This window comes from Podarcis liolepis, assembly GCF_965112155.1.
Source record: "Podarcis liolepis genome assembly, chromosome: 17".
NCBI lineage: Eukaryota > Metazoa > Chordata > Lepidosauria > Squamata > Lacertidae > Podarcis > Podarcis liolepis.
Genome location: NC_139571.1, coordinates 4,895,360 through 4,912,416, shown reverse-complemented (window position 1 = coordinate 4,912,416; position 17,057 = coordinate 4,895,360). Strand labels below are relative to the sequence as shown.

The 17,057-nt window shown below is 46.8% G+C and overlaps 3 protein-coding genes across 4 annotated transcripts in view; 2 read left to right on the top strand and 1 right to left on the bottom strand.

The window, feature by feature from the left end:
- Positions 1-17,057, top strand: part of LOC310696819 (uncharacterized protein) — a 234,548-nt gene that overhangs the window by 151,450 nt on the left and 66,041 nt on the right. The gene's annotated exons all lie outside the window — the stretch shown is intronic.
- Positions 689-12,854, top strand: TSR2 (TSR2 ribosome maturation factor). The gene is made up of 5 exons (XM_083482833.1): positions 689-1,252; positions 6,883-6,973; positions 7,959-8,050; positions 11,294-11,467; positions 11,973-12,854. The coding sequence occupies exons 1-5, from the start codon at positions 851-853 to the stop codon at positions 12,084-12,086; spliced, it is 873 nt and encodes a 290-aa protein (XP_083338959.1). The 5' UTR covers positions 689-850; the 3' UTR covers positions 12,087-12,854.
- FGD1 (FYVE, RhoGEF and PH domain containing 1) overlaps positions 12,654-17,057 on the bottom strand; it is a 49,646-nt gene continuing 45,242 nt past the window's right edge. The window contains exons 18-20 of one of the 2 annotated variants that reach the window (XR_014520727.1): positions 14,693-16,856; positions 13,936-14,619; positions 12,654-13,452 (exon numbers count right to left, since the gene is read on the bottom strand). Coding sequence is in view for 1 of the 2 variants with exons in the window: in XM_083482800.1 (XP_083338926.1) it covers positions 16,605-16,856 (252 nt within the window). In the remaining variant the exon portion in view is untranslated. Of the gene's footprint in view, positions 16,857-17,057 lie in introns of both variants that reach the window. The other variant, XM_083482800.1, reaches the window with a different exon arrangement.

Sequence of the window (17,057 nt, the reverse complement as noted above, 5' to 3'; positions counted from 1 at the left end):
CACCAGGCCTTTGGCCAAGGCACAGTCTGACCCCCTCCTTTGATAATCCTCATAGAACTCTAACCCAATGGTTGCCATTAATTTGATTTTGAATTGATTTTTGAATGAATTGATTTTAGAATACTGTGTTACTTTTATTGTTGTTAGCCGCTCTGAACCCAGCTTCGGCTGGGGAGGGTGGGATATAAAAAATTATTATTATTATTATTATTATTATTATTATTATTATTATTATTATTATTTTAATAAGTTAGTTAAGTATTTTTATTTATTTACTTGAATTGGGGGGGCAGGTGCCCCCCCCCAGCTCTGCCCATGCCCCAGAGTAGCTATTTTAGGGTTTGGCAGGCAGCAGTGCTGCTTTTGAATGGAAACAAAGCTCAGTTCCAATCTATGGTGGCTACTGGCCATCATAGTTTACCCCAAATGAAATCCCAGAGCCAGTTTATAGAGCTACAAAATCGATTTTTAAAAATCCTATAGATTTATGAAATCTATAGTTATACAATTTTAGATTTTATAAATCAATAGGGTGGGTAGGACTATTGATATATGAAATGAAATGGCTAGGGCATTGCATATGGGGGGGGGCGCTACCACAGTGGTTGACTCATTCAACAGCTGCCCGTGGGAGCGGGCAGTAGGTGGAGGGAAGCAGTGTTGCTCCCGGTGCCGCTGTGGTTAAGAGCAGAAGGGGAAAAACTGCAGGATCATGGCTGGGTTCCGATCTGTGGCATCCTGCCAGGCAGCCACTGAAATCTTCAGAAAGTCAGCCTGTCCGGGGACTTTCTGCGATTCCAGCTGAGATTGCCTGGCTTTCCATGATGATGCCTGAATCGTAGCTGTATGGATGGCGGCTGTCTGCCAAGTTAATGTTCCGACAAGCGTGGTTACTCGGAAGCCCCGAGTTTCCAAGTGGCATTTGGCAACAAGCATCGGAGCAAGACCAGCAACCTATCGCCTTGTGTTTAGATGGTGTCCAGGAATACTGCACTGCTTCCGCGCCGCCGGCTTGGGCTCGAAGCGGCTCTGCCGCCGGATTCTGCCTTTGTTGACAAAGGAGAGGGGCGATCGCGGGCTCCGCGCTCGGCTCCTTCCGCCTGCCCGCCTGCCATTTCCTCTGCTCATCGATAGCTCGGCGCTCGGCCTGGTGACTGCCTGCCGCTTGGTGATGGCGACTCCGCGGGCGGAGGCACGTGGCCTCTTCCGAAAAGGGGTCGAGGCTGTCCTGGGCAGCTGGCCTGCTCTGCAGGTAGGATTCCTTCGCCGCAGGCAGGGAGCGGGGAGAGGAGCGGGAGGCTGGCAGCAAAAGAGGACGCGTGGCGGGCGAGCATGTGCAAAGTGCATTTCCTTCCTGTAGCCGCAGGTGCAGAGAATGCGGAGTTGGCTGAAGAACATAAGAAGAGCCGCCCTGGGTCAGGCGGGTGGCGCATCTCCTCCAGAATCCTGCTCTCATGCAAGCAGGACATGAGCAAAGCAATAATAATAATAATAATTTTATTTATACCCTCCCCAGCCAAGACTGGGCTCAGGGCGGCTAACACCCGATATAAAAACAATTGATTGAAATACAACTTTAAAAAAAGATTAAAATACAACATTAAAAGACGAAGAGTTTGGCTTAGATATCTTGCTGTATCACTACCCTAAGGAGTCTCAAAGGGATGCGGGTGGCGCTGTGGGTTAAACCACAGAGCCTAGGACTTGCCGATCAGAAAGTCGGCGGTTTGAATCCCAGCGGCAGGGTGAGCGCCCGTTGCTCGGTCCCTGCTCCTGCCAAAATAGCAGTTCAAAAGCACGTCAAAGTGCAAGTAGATAAATAGGTACTGCTCTGGTGGGAAGGTAAACGGCGTTTCCATGTGCTGCTCTGGTTCGCCAGAAGCGGCTTAGTCATGCTGGCCACATGACTCGGAAGCTGTATGCCGGCTCCCTTGGCCAGTAAAGCGAGATGAGCACCGCAACCCCAGAGTCGGCCACGACTGGACCTAATGGTCAGGGGTACCTTTACCTTTAAGGAGTCTCAAAGCAGCTAACATTCTCCTTTCCCTTCCTCCCCCACAACAAAGACTCTGTGAGGTGAGTGGGGCTGAGAGATTTCAGAGAAGTGTGACTGGCCCAAGATCACCCAGCAGCTGCAGGTGGAGGAGCGGGGAAGCAAACCCGGTTCACCAGATTACGAGTCCACCGCTCTTAACCACTACACCAGACTGCAGCCTCATTTCAGTGGAAACTCAAATCAAAAACTTTTTGGGGGATGAAAACATCAAGTCTTCACCAAGGCTAACTATCCAGACTGGTCCTACATGTCCAGAAAAAAGCCAGGGAAGTCCCCAAATCGGAGTTCCATCACAGAAGGAGAAAGGAAGAGGGGGAGGGGATCAAATTGATTCCAAGCCGAAGGCCAAGCGGAACAACTCTGTCTTACAGACCCTACGGAAAGAAATCAGATCCTGCAGGGCCCTGGTCTCATGAGACACAGCCTGTGTTCCACCAGGCTGGAGCCAGAGTTGAAAAGGCCCTGGCTCTCGTTGAGGCTAATCTGATTTCTCTCCCCACCTGCACTTCCAGCATGTGGCATTCAGAGGCATACCGCCTCCTTCAGGGAAGGCAGAACAAAGCTGTCTTGGCTCATAGCCATCGATAGCCCTCTGCTACACGGATTCTGTCTAGAGTTTGGGTGAAACCTTTGACACCTCCCTTTCTATGGAGGCGCAGGTTGCAGCCACAGCAAAGGTGGCATTTTCCATCTCCGCCATATTAAGCAGTTGGTCCCTTCCCTTTCTCGCCCTGATCTGGCCACAGTGATCCATGTGACGGTCACCTCCAGGCTTGATTATTGTAACTCGCTCTACGCGGGGCTGCCCTTGAAGCTGACCCAGAAACTCCAGCGGGTGCAGAATGCCGCGGCGAGGCTCCTTACGGGGTCCTTGCCGCGGGATCACATTCATCCAGTTCCAGGGACGCGGACTTATAAAAAATATTGGGGGGGGCCCGGGAAAGCTCATGAATAATAAATAAGCTCATGAATATGCAAATAAAGTGGCGCCGCCTCCTCGTGAGCGAATAGGGGAGAGCGCGCTGCTCCTATTAATCAGCTCCGAAGGTGGAGGTTTGCTCGGGAGGGAGGGCAGGAGGCATGCAGCCCGACCCTGTGCATTTTGGGCTGGGGGAGGGGCGGCGATGGCGCTCTGCTGGAGGGGCACCGGAGATTATTGGGGGGCGGAGCCCCCCCAAACGAATTTTTGAGGGGGCTCGGGCCCCCTCAAGCCCCATGGAGTCGGCGCCTATGTCCAGTTCTCTACCAGCTGCATTGACACCCGGTGGAGTACAGGGTCAGGTTTAAGGTGTTGGTTTTGACCTTTAAAGCCCTATGTGGCCTAGGACCCTTGTACCTATGGGACCACCTCTCCTGGTATGCCCTGTGGAGGACCTTAAGGTCCATAAATAACAACACTTTGGAGGTCCCGAGTCTCAAGGAGGTTAGATTGGTTTCAACTAGGGCCAGGGCCTTTTCAGCACTGGCCCTACTTGGCGGAATGCTCTGTCACAAGAGACTAGGGCCCTGCAGGATTTGAAAACTTTCCACAGGGCCTGCAAGACGCAGCTGTTCTGCCTGGCCTTTGGCTTGGACTCCCTTTGACCCCTTATATGGGATTTGGTATATAAATTTCCCCTTGCCTTTTTTGCTGGCCCATGTAGGACCAACATGGATAGCTGGCTTGAGTGAATATCTGCTGTTTCCTCCCTTTATCGCCTTGATTTATGGGCTACTACTAAAATGAGGCTGCATTTTAAGCTGTATTTTAATCTGTATTTTAATTAACTGTTTGGTGGTGGTGGTTTTTCCCCCATTACGTTTTATTGTAATTTATATTTGGTGTTAGCCGCCCTGAGCCCCGCCCTAGCCGGGGAGGGCGGGGTATAAATAAAAATATATTATTATTTGTCTCATCGTCCTTTAAATCCATGCAATTGTTGTTGCCCATGAGCTCAGATAATAGTAGAAAGGGGAAATGTGCTTTTGAAGCAAGGTGTGAGGCGGATAGAAGCGGACTTCATACTTTACTGTGCCCTTTGGTTGCTGATGTGTAGGGTTGCCACCTTCGTTCTGGCAAAATACAGGCCAGGACTTAGGGGTAAAAATGCACTGGGTGAGGCTGTAAATGTGTCTTCTGTGCACGTGCAAATGGTGGTAACTTTTCTCTGCAACCATGACATCATTTTAAGCATTACTTTTTAACTTTATTATATCAGCTCCCGCTAGATGTATTTCTAAGCCATGACGTGGGTTTTCTGGAAAACTGGAAAATGTTTGTAAGTTGGCATTGGAAAATTTTATGATGCCTAGATTGTGATCTAATTTAACATATTTATTTTAATTGTATTTAACAAACAAAGCTAAAAACTTTGAAACTGCCAAGCTTGCCCAGTACAATATTTGCAGCTGGCATTCATTCATTATTACTAATGACCTTATGAAACTGAAAGACATCCATAGAAAATTTTTGAACTGGAAAATTTTCTACCTCCCATCACTGTTTCTCAGCATGGTCCCTGCTCTGCATGTGTCCAGAAAAAGAATGGAAGAAATTAAAACGAATCAATTTCTTAGGGGCTAAGTAGCTATCACAAAAATTGAATTCTCAACTTCAAAAATACAACTAGAAAAGTACTCCTTTTTCCTATATAGAAGCCACAGATCTGTAAAAGTTTTAATATGGCATACAAATATACCTCCTGAATAAGTATAATTTTCAGAACTTTGAAATCTGCCTGTCCACAAAGGGGTTCAATATGGTAGCTATATGCGCAACTGGTGTTGAGCCAATTAATAGCTACAGTTGGTTAGCATGCGCTGATGTTGAATAGGAACTCGTTACACAACTTTGTGCACCTGATATACATCCTGGAAAAATTAATACAGGTGGAAACTGGCTATAATCCAAAGAACCTAGGCATAAGCACTCTGCGACTGACATCTGAATAAACATGCCAGACAAAAGGCAGCAACATATTCAAGCAGTGCAGTTAACCTGTAGATTTTGCTTCCTTCCCCAAGTTGTAGTGATGGCTACCAACTTAGATGGCTTTGAAAGGGATTTGGCCAATAAAGCGAGATGAGCGCTGCAACCCCAGAGTCGGCCACAACTGGACCTAATGGTCAGGGGTCCCTTTACCTTTTAGGGACACGGGTGGCGCTGTGGGTTAAACCACAGAGCCTACGACTTGCCGATCAGAAGGTCGGCGGTTCGAATCCCCGCAACGGGGTGAGTTCCCGTTGCTCGGTCCCAGCTCCTGCCAACCTAGCAGTTCGAAAGCACGACAAAAAGTGCAAGTAGATAAATAGGTACTCCTCCGGCAGGAAGGTAAACGGCGTTTTCATGCGCTGCTCTGATTCGCCAGAAGCGGCTTAGTCATGCTGGCCACATGACCCGGAAGCTGTATGCCGCCAGCTCCCTCGGCCAATAAAGCGAGATGAGCGCCGCAACCCCAGAGTCAGCCATGACTGGACCTAATGGTCAGGGGTCCCTTTACCTTTACCTAGACTTATTCATGGAGGGTAAGGCTGTCAATGACTACTAGCCGTCATGGCTGCATGCTGTCTCTGGAATCAGGCAGCATGCCTCTCTGAACAGCAGATGTCAGGAAACAGCAGTGGGAAAGTGCTATTGCCCTTCTCTCCTGCCTGTGGGCTTCTGGTTGGGCACTGTAGGAAACTGGATCCTGGACTAGGGAGGCCTTAGGCCTGATCTTCTCAAGGTTGCATGACTTTGAAGAACCAAAAGATTTTGAATGGTTGCTAAAATTAATGGACTTGGCTGAGATGACAAAACTGGCATGTTTAATCAGAGAAAAGTCATTGTTAATATTTACTGAAGATTGGAAACCTCTCATAGGCTTTGCGTTAAAAAGAAAAAGAAATGATGACATTTGGATTTGAGGACTGAAGGTTATGATTACTAGAAAGTGGCTTTATTAGTTGTTAAAACGAGTGAATGTTTGTATATAGTGGTCAGATGAAGAATCAGAAGTTCTTTAGTTTCTTAATTTCTCTCAATCTTTTTCTATTCCTTTTTCCTACCTCTTTCTCTTTTTTGCTTTTAGATTGTTTTAGTTTGGACAAAAAAAAATTGATAATAATCTTTGCATTTTTCTTCATAAGACCCATTAAATTTTATTTTAAAAAAGATCCAGGAGATTTGAAATAACCAGGGGTGACAATGTAGGTCACTTCTTTATTTTTAGTTATTATACGGAGGTCTTCATCTGCAGTTTGAAGTGGTACAAAAGTACAAACAGGTAAATGGAAAGCTGTACCATTGTACATGTGGGCTGTCACCCATGCCCCCTCCTTTGTGCTTTAGGCAGACTATATTTATGTTTCTCCATCTTAAATGAAAAAATGAAGGTTCCAAGGGTTGTTGGAGGGGGTGTTGGTGATGTCACTGACACTACCCGGTAGATGCCCTGCCCATCATGTCCATAACGCATCTGTGACAAAGGGAGGAAGTGGCTTTCCCCCAATTCATCTTCTGAAACACAGCTGAAAACCCCCAAAACTGTTTTGTTACATTATTATAGTGCAAACCAGGACTGAAAACATGTGGGTGGTATCAGCTAACTCATATGTAGAGTTGGCCCATTAAAATCCATGGAGTTAGGTTACTTACTGTAAGTCATTTGATTTTCAATGGATCTACTCTGACTATACTAACATTGGATATCACCTTGTGTGAAGATAGTATTAAACCAGCCCCAGCACTCTTGAAATCTCGTGTCTTCACTCCAAGCAACCTCAACTCATTAGCTTGGCGTTTGCTTCCTTCAGAACTGCCTAACTACTCTCTTTTATGAACGTAGCTTTGTCTTCTTCTGATGCAGGTCGCGGTTGAAAACGGCTTTGGAGGGGCATACAGCCAAGAGAAAGCTGAATGGATGGTGGAGGCTGTGGAGCAATACTTTCAAAGCAATGGTGAGGTACCTAAACAATATAATGTTCTGTTGAACCAGATAGCAGACTCCATGGAAGATAAACCTATTATTGTTACAGCTCATAGCTGTTAACAAAACTTCTCAAAGCAATCTAAGAAATATTAAATTACAGAGCAATTTATCAAACATATAAAATCCACAACAAAAAATAATAATAAAAGTATTCATCTGTGAACATCAGGAACAGGACAAATACTAACCCCACCCACTAAAAGGCAGAACATCGAGCAGGAGACCCACAGACTTTGGGTCTGCCCTGTGTTTGGTACAACATGGTGGGTGCCTCAGTTTGTGTTGTGGTGGGCAGCTCAAGTCAGGCTGGTCTCAGAGTTACCTAGAAGTAGCAGCCAGAGAGGTGCTTGCAGCAATGAGCAGAGCTTCTATCCTGCTCATTCAGTGCTGCTCTAAGTCAGGGTCCTCACTGTCACAGTGAACATTGGTAGGTCAAGAAACCCCCTCTGAATGTTCTAAAATGGAATGGAGACAAAACAAATATGGTAGAACCATTTTATTACAATTCTGAAAAGCTCAGCCATGTACGGAAGTGTCACTCAGCTAATCACAACTGTTTTGGAGACCAGGAGAGACATCTGGTTTAATATGTTGTCTGGGGTCACTGTCTTGTGCGTCCAGCTCTGGCAAGAGAGTTAGGTTGAATGATTACATCTGGGGGCTTTGGGGTTCCTTTGGGCAGGGTACGATCTGTGAGCCTGAATCCCCACCTTTATGGTTGGGATGGAGGAACCTGTGCACCACCCCTCACCCGATGATGTTGGATTTGCAATTCCCATCATCCCCAGCCAGCAAGGCCAGTGGTCAAGAATGATGGAAGCTGCAGTGCAGCAAACGGGTCCCCATCCCTGTTTCCTGGCATCTCTCACGGAGTTCCTGGCCACTTGAATCACTGAATTCTTTCCTCTTTTCTACACAGACTTTTAACTCTTTGTCTACCTTCTTCTCTGCAGCTGACTTGGAGCTGGATGAGATAGAAGATTTCCTTGCCGAGTTGATGAACAATGAATTTGACACTATGATAGAAGATGGAAGCTTAGCTCAGGTATACGCAAGGCCCTCTCTTCCCTACACACCTACACACCTACACACACACACACACACACACACACACACCCTCTCTGTTGGGATGGAAGCATCTAGTCTAGTGCTCCAAGGGACAGTATTGGTCTTTCGCAGGCTATGTCACATTTGCTTCCTTCCTACAAACCTGCACTGGCTGGTTTTCCCACTGAGAATGAGCATCGTCTCTTGTCTTAGATCTTCTGTCTCACTTATGAGAGTGCAGTGGTATTTCTTAGGACTTGTTTCTCTCAAGCAGCAGGTGAGAAAAACTAGCCTGCACCACTTCAAACTGCAAATAAGGACTTATGTGACTGAATGTTGCTTGGTGTAAAAAGAAAAAATTACACTTCCAAAATTATCATGTTGGGGAGAAAGCTACACTCGGAACTTTTCTCCCTTGCATCTAGTTTTGTACATCTAGATTTATTTTTTTTAAAGATAAAAAGGTAAAGGGACCCCTGACCATTAGGTCCAGTTGTCACCAACTCTGGGGTTGCGGCGCTCATCTCGCTTTACTGGCCGAGGGAGCCGGCATACAGCTTCTGGGTCATGTGGCCAGCATTACTAAGCCGCTTCTGGCGAACCAGAGCAGCGCACGGAAATGCCGTTTACCTTCCCACCGGAGTGGGACCTATTTATCTACTTGCACTTGGACGTGCTTTCGAACTGCTAGGTGGGCAGGAGAAGGAACTGAGCAACAGGAGCTCACCCCGTCACGGGGATTTGAACCACCGACCTTCTGATCGGCAAGTCCTAGGCCCTGTGGTTTAACCCACAGCGCCACCCGCGTCCCGAAGGTACAAAGGAGCATTCAGTCATATGAGAAATCCCCTCTTTACAGTCTGAAGCAGAGTGACTGTCTGCTGGTTGTGAAGCTTTGGTGTCAGAAATGATTCTTCCTGCAGCTCCCAGAGCTCCCCAAACCCTTGCTTTCCTCTAGACTGAAATGGGACTCAGCACCTTCTTCTCTTTCTCCCCATTCTGTACCTAGCCAGAGCCAGTCTCAGGTGTGCCCACTTTGCCATGCTTCAGTATTTGTTGACACCTCAAGTGGGGTTGGCCTTAGATAGTCTAGCAGACTGGTCTGCAAGTCACCAGGGCACATGGGAGGTCATGAACGGCTTGATTTCTCCTTGCTGAAGACTGGATACTTTTAAAAATCATAGGGCTGGAAGAAGGCCAGAAAGTCACCAAGTCCAAATGCAAGGCAGGACATACCATTTCAGTATCCTGCAAATGAACCTACACAATCCATTGCATGAAGTGTCACAACTGGAGAGCAAAAGCAAGCCAAGGATGTAAATCACAAATAAAGCACCAGGATTGCTAGCCAATCTGAGCTGAAACCATTCGCCCCCAGTCCCCTCAATATGAAGGAAAACCCATAAAAAACCCAAAATTTGGGGTAGGAATGTTAGCTTATTATAAGGCAGACCCAAAACTGCAGCCATTGAGATGAATTCTGCTAGTTCACAGCAAGCTGATTTTTTTAAAAAAAGCACTTGAGACTTTGCCTTTACAAAGCCTTTCTGCAAATACGAGTAGAACTTTTTTTAACCCTCAAATTCTCAGCCCTCATATAGATGCCTTTGATGCAGTGCAGGAAGTTGAATTTTGGACCTTGCAGCACAAACACATCAAACTAGTTATTCCTTTTTTTGTGTCTGGATAGATTCTTCTGCCCTTAAAGGGTTGCTTTCTTTGTCACACCTTCCGCTCCAGCTGTATCCATTTCTCCCTCATTCGCGTAATCTAGCCCCAGGACTTAAGACATTTTAACTGCCTCTTTCCTCCCTGATCTGTCTGCCATTTACCACTGTGGGGCGCTCTTGCACTGTACATTGAGGCACTGCAGCTACAGAACAGCAAGAAGGAAAATGTCAGATGAAGTTGCCTTCCAAATCTGGGGAGCCAATTTTTTCCAAATGCTGCTTCTCACCTTTTGCACTGCAGAGGGTAGTATAACAGAGAAATGGCAGGGTTTTTGTCAGTTTTCTGCAAGGCGGCAAGAAATCCCATCTTAAAACTGGTAGCTAGAATGACCACACACACAAAATTACTCTTGCTTTTTGAGTAGGATCAGTTTATCCAGTCAACTGAAAGTTAGCACAGCATAGCATCAAACTAGAGCCTTAAACCAGGGAGACTTGCTTAGCTACAGGGTGACTTTAGGTCAGTCACTGCCTCTTGGCCTAGGCATTCCCAGAAGATTAATGTGAGGATAAAATTAGGAGGAGGGAGAAACCTCGTATGTTACTCTGAATTTCTTGGAGGAAGGGTGGCATAAAAACATAACATCCATCATTGTTCATATTTCATCACATATCTAATGTTGATGGGCCTAAACTACCACGCCTTAATTACAAAGACAAATGTGGAACTTAAGAGGCTGTATTTCAGATTGTTCCTCTGGTTCTGAATAGCTACTAAACTGCCATTGCCTTAAAAGCTATTTCAACAGATCTGCCTTCTGGAAAACCAGGACTGGCCTCTTGCCAGATTTCCAGGCCACGACACTGGAGGGATGCTTATATCAAGACGCTGCCGTTCAGACGCTGCTTCCTAGAATGCTCTCTGTCTGAAGGTCAGGCAGCAGCTGGTGGCACCCATTTTGGACCAATTCCTCTATGGCACCCTCATTTAGAAAAATGGAAGTGTTACCAAAGGAGAGAGAAAAATGTGTAAATTACTCATAAAGCAATCTCAACCCACCCTGTTGCTTGGCTTGGTGGGAGGTCTAGCTTCCTAAGCTGCAAAAAAATTGGCAGACACTTCTCCCAGCGAGAAAAGTCGGGGGGGGGGGCTTTAAAGGCAATGTCTCTTTTTTCATTAGGACGGGTGCATGTCAAGGCCTTGTGACTGGCACACTGTAGCATTTTGGCCCCAGAGCCACTTCTGACCCTGGCTCAGCCCTCTTCAAGTGTGCATGGAAAGAACTCTCCTCAATATAAATGGCATTCTTTTTCCTGTATCTTGTGGCTATTTTTATTAGTATGAACAGAAGCATAATGAGATGGCTGCCAACTTCAGCAGTAAACATGCAGATATGTTGCGAACAGGAGCCTTTGGCTTCCGTTCTCTGCTCTAGGAGCTCTGTGTGTGGTCTGATGGAAGATGCCGTTCTAGTGCCAACTCTGGAGGAGGGCATTGCTGCAGCGGTTAGCCCTGTGGAAGTTCTTGCTCTGCTCGCTGAAAGAGACTTGACCCTCTTCCCGCACTGTAGGTAAGCCAGCAATTGCGCCTGTTCTTTGGTCAGTGCCAGCAGGGAGAGGGAGCTGCAGTGCACGAAGCCATTGTCCGGCTGGCTCAGAAGAAGCAAGAGGCAAAGGTGGCAGCTGCAAAATCAAAGCCAGCGGAGGAAAGCAGCAGTGAGGAGGAACAGGGGACAGAGGAAGAGGTATGACAAATAAACTGCACAGAAAATGAAAACAGCCAGCCAGCCCGTCACTTGTTTTGCATAACCTCTGATCTGCTGGCTTTATTCAGATTTCAAGTTTCTTCATAACTCAGTAGGCTGACACAAGGATGGAGGGAAGAGGAGGGAAACATGGCTGAATGCCATGAAGGAAGGAGAAATAACAGTTACGGAGCATAACCAAGGTCCAGATGACTGGAGCCATTTGCTCCAGTCTAAACTTGTCAGATGATGAGGTTAAGGAACTGGCTATTTAATTCAGCAGATTTAGACCGCAATTGGTTGGTGAGAACCATGGCTCCTTGGACTTGCCCAGAGACAGGTTTCTGTTCCTTTGTAAATCCTACGGACTGCTGCATTTTTCAAACAGTGAAGGCTACAAGCTGGGTTTTTGGCCCAGAATGTTAAAAACAGAAATTATGTGAACCAGAAAACAGCAATTAAATCCAGTCACCGATAACATTGTCTCATTTTCTCCCCTACCCAGGCTATGGACTGCAGTGCTGCTCCCAGCATGAATGGAGCCCAGCCCAGCCCACCACCTTCCTCCGGTGCAGATCCTGAAGATGGCTGGACCGTGGTGAGGAAGAAAAAGAAATGAAGAAGAAGGGGCAGGCACCACGAGGGGCAGGAGTTCTGGTGGAGCTGGTGCGGCAGGACATGGCTGGGGAAATGGGGTTGTGTGATTCCCCTCACCCCCAGCTGCAAGAGACTAATATTTATTTTTAAAGCATCAAAAGGAGTAACTTGGATGACAGAGATGTTTTTGGTCTCTGCGTGTGAGGCTTCTGCACAGGCCTAAGTATATTGTGCAGACACAGCTGCTTGGTCCCTCTGCTCCTCACTTGGTAAAGGCTCTCCTGCGCTGAAGGAGATACGGGTTCAGGGCACAAAGGGCTGAGGATCCTTGAAGGGATTTTCTTTTCAATGCACAGGAGGCCATCTTCCGCCTCTGCCACCTCCTTGTGCTTAAAAACGGCTGTTTTAGCAGCAGGGTGGGTTCTTTTGCAAGGAAATATCTTGTTCCATGGCAAGACACTGATTTCAACATTTCCATTGCCTCCTCTTCAACTCCCAGAAGACTAACTCAGGCCCATATCTTTTCCCCCAACCCCATCCCAAAGGGAAAGATTGTGTTCTAGACATTATTGAAACAGACAGATAAGCATAACAGAAAAACAAAATTCTGTATTTTAAAAAAAGACGACAATGGAAAACCAAATACAATAATGAAACTAGAAAGTAACATGGACAATACACAAATCCTTGGTTGTGGGACAGGGCACTTCTCTCAATAGAAGCCCCCTTCCCTATCCTCTGTAGTGGCCAGCCACTGTACATGAGCAACAATAAAATATTATTTTGGTAAGATTTTGTATATCCCTTAATACTGACTTTTTAATATAAAAGTTACATGCACTAGCTCTACACCACGATGGGGATGGGGGTGGGAAGAGGATGACAAAGAATTGGGACAGGCACCAACGGCCCCCACCAGGAGCCTCTCATAAAACAGGGCAACCAAGTTGGGTGTTGTTTTTTAGGACACCCCCCCCAACCTGCTCACATGTAAGTTGAAATAGTAGAAGGGGAGGGGGGGAGAAATGTTGGAGGGATCGTAGGAAGCTCCTGTGACAGTCCAGTAAAGGATTGGAATACAACGGAGGAACACCAACTCATGTTTAAGTGCATTGCAGAGGGCAAGCAACTGCATTTGAGAAAAGGCTGTGCGAGAGAAGTTTTTCTCCCCATTGTAATGACCCCCCTTCTCGGCAAAATCCGCTAGGAGCATCTGCTGCACAAGCACCCTATTTTATATGGTATGGGGCTTGCCTGCTCAAAGGTGGCTGTGGCCTCATCTTATTTTTTAAGTTTTATCACTGGCTTTATATTTGCTAGGGTAGGTAAATGGCACTTCCATGTATCACTCAGAACAGCAGCTGCAAAGAACAGGAGAATGGCTATTGCTGTCATACCCTGCTGTTGAGGAACTCAAGAGATAGAGTAATGTAGTGGCAGATACACCTTGTTTTGATTGAGCAAGACAGTTCTTAACAGTAATACTAAAATGAATGCAACTTGGGGGTGCATAAAATTGGGGCTTAAAATTGTAAACTGGTCATTTGCAACTGGTTTTTCTACCTTAATAGGTTTCACCCAGAAAGGATAAGAATTGGGAGGGGTGGGTGAGATCGTGGCTGGCATTTTGCTGACAATATCAGGCAGGCACCACAGAAAAACCCACAACTTTGTGCAAAATTAACTGGTAGCCATCCAGGCTCTTGGGTAACACCTTGCCTGTGTTCAGATTCAGCTTATGGAGTCTCATTCTGGTGCCCACCTATCCTAAAAATGTGAAGGCCAGAAAAATAGTAAATTCAGAGAATACTAGGTTTGCAAATACTAGGGGGGAAATCCTGCATTCAGTGGCATGGGTTTTTTGTTTGTACAAAACCAAGGTTGCAAACCTACCCAAATCAAACTCAGTGGTGCTTAGTTCTCAGTAGGCATAGGATTCCACACTGCATGGCATTTATACTTTTTGAAGCTCCAATTACCTCTACTCATCGGCGTGGATTTAAAAAATCCACAGGACTGCTCTTAAGTTCCATTAAGATGACAAATAGTACAATCTTATATGCTAAAAGAAGTTGTAAATTAGGCACATCATGTTGTTGAAAAAGTAAAATAATTTTAGGCTTGGCAAATATATTATTGTGGAGAAACTTGTAAGATGTGGGCTGGATGAGGTAACTGGTTAGCTGGGTTTGTAGCTGGTTGACTGACCGAACCCAAAGTGTGCTCACTAATAGTTCCTCATCACCCTGGAAAAAATTGGCAAGTAAGGCGCTGCAGGGTTCTGTTGTTGCTCAACATCTTTATAAATGATTTGGATGAAGGGATTGAGGGTATGCTCGTCAAATTTGCAGATGGCACCCAACTGATGCTGAAGCCAAAATCTGGATTCAAGGTGACCATAACAGATTGGAGAACTGAACCCAAACTAACAAAATGATTTTCAATAGGGACACATTTAAGGTTCTATTCCCTTAGGCAGGAATAACCAGCTGAACAGCACTAAGAGGGGGGGACACCCGGCTTGCCAGCAATACGTATGAAAATTTGGGGTCTTACTAGACCACAAGCCGAACGTGATGCACCACCAAAAAAAGCACATGCTATTCTAGGCAGCATCAACTGAAGTACAGCTTTCTGATCAAGGGAAGTAATAATTCTGCCTTGGTCAGACTACACTTGAAGTCCTGTGTTCTGGGCACCACAATTTAATAAGGGTATTGACAAGCTGGAACGTGTGCACAGAAGGGCAACCAAGCCTTATGAAGAACAGTTGAGGGAGCTGGGTATGTTTAGCCTGGAAAAGAGGAGGCGGAGAGGAGATATTGATAGGCCTCTTCAAATATCTAAAGGGCTGTCACATGGAAGATGGAGCACGCTTGCTTTCTCCTGCTCTGGAGGGCTGGACCCAAACTAATGGCTTCAAGTTACAAGGAAGTAGATTCTGACTATGCATCAGCAAAATCTTTCTGGTTGTAAGAGTTGTTTTGACAGTGGAATGGACTTCACTGGAGGTTTTTAGCAGAGGTTGGATGGCCACCTGTCATGGATGCATTATTTGAGATTCCTGCATTTTAGGCGGTTGGACTAGATGACCCTTGGGGTCCCTTCCAACTTTATAATTCTATGATTCGGGGGGGGGGATATATAACACATACTGTATTCAGTTTCTCCCAAATTTGTTTTCCCCTAGAAAAAGGGGGAAGATTTTTCTTCCATAGTTTAAAAGGAAATTTTATAACTTTAACCTGTTTTTAGGGACACATTCCCTTTTCAGGAGGCAACCCTTTGACAGGCTGCTCTTGCCATGCCATAAGGTTTTGCTGCTCACTTAGAAAAATCAACTGTAGATTACATTTTCCCAGGTATCTTTTACATGATCAATTTTCAGCAGCTTGTTTCTGTCACACAAACCCCCTTTTTACTGTTGGATTTATCTTGACTTCTATGTGATTTTATTGCATTCTTTCACGTTGTTGAAAGCACCTTGGAGCATATTTGCAATATGTAAAATTTCAAGCACAAACTGGAAGAGCAGTTGTTACAAAGACTTCACCTATAGCCTTGTGCAGCTGCACCCACTTTAGCAGGGCTTGCACAGGAGAGCTCTGGTGTGGGCCGTGCCTTTGGACCCCTTGGCAGAGGCAGGAAGATTGGGTGGTGGCAGGTGGCAGGCACCACTTGCTAGGAGGGGGGCCCACTTTATCAGTAAGAGGGGACCCTGCATGCTATAGCAAGGACAAGGACCCTGGCTCGTTCTTCTTCTAGCTAGCTCTCATGTCCCAGCTTGCTTGTTTTGTTCAAGGGGGTGTGGGGTGAGAGAGAGAGAGAGAGAGAGAGAGAGAGACTTCAAGTCAACATCATCCATCTGCTAAGGCAGCCTCAAATCAGCCTTTCCAGGTCCAAAAATGGTCAGTATTGTGTGAGGAAACATCACAAGACAAAACGCCACCTAGTCTCACACAAATACAGGGAGGAGGGTAACAAGCAAGGGAAATAAATGCTCAAGGGAGGAAAATTCCCACGCCCGTTTGCGTTCCACTGAAAGAATTGTCTCAACTCTCTCCCTACCCTGCCCCAATTCCCCCAAACCACTGCAGAGGACGTATGTTCGGTAAGTGCTAAGTTCGGTGAGTAAGCAGTGGGGACTGAAAGAACGGATCTTGGTCCAAGATGCAAAGAAGGGGGGAAGCACATGTTGGAAGGAAGACATCCACCCGCTCGAATCCATTTCTTCCTGCATAGAGGATGGGACGAAAGGAAGAAAGTGGAGGTGCTCCGATTACTACGTGCTGCAGCTAGGAGCAGGAACCGGCCTGGAGCAAATGTCAGGACGTGTGACGTGCATCGCCTCTGCGGCTGGGAATGCTGCCCTCACAGAGCGGCAGGGCAGGGTGGCTGCATTGATGCAGACTAAAAGGAAAGGGAGAAAGTGCCAGAGAGAGAGGGAGAAAGGAACGTTCAAGTATACTGGTCAGAGAATGGTGAGCAAGTTCCCCAAGTGGGCAGAATCCGCAATTCCCAGCTGCCCAGCCCTCTGCCTCTAGGTTCTCTCCGCCTCCGTATCCTCATCTGCCTCTTGGATTGAGGGCGGCCCTCTGCCTTCTTCTCCGCGGCCTGCCCTGCTCAGCACCTCCATCCACCGCTGCCGCAGCTCTTCCGTCTCGGGGCTGAAATACCAGCACAGGTGGCTCTGGCTGATCCGGAAGGCGTGGCGTCGGTCCACCCGCTCGCCGGGTTCAGGCAGGCTCACTTCGAAACCGATCAGAGGCATCGAGCGCTGGGCCTTGACATCCTGCAGGACAGGCAGGGAGAGAGGTTAGAAGCCCACAAACGTGGCCAGGCTGTCGACTGCCTGCCTAGCGCAGCATTCTGCTTTCCCAACACCAGGCCGAAGTGTGCTTTGAAGTCAGGCAAGGGATGTTCTGCAGCTCCCATCTTTGCTGACCACTGGGCCATGCTGGCTGGGGCTGATGGGAGCTGGAGTCCTGCAACC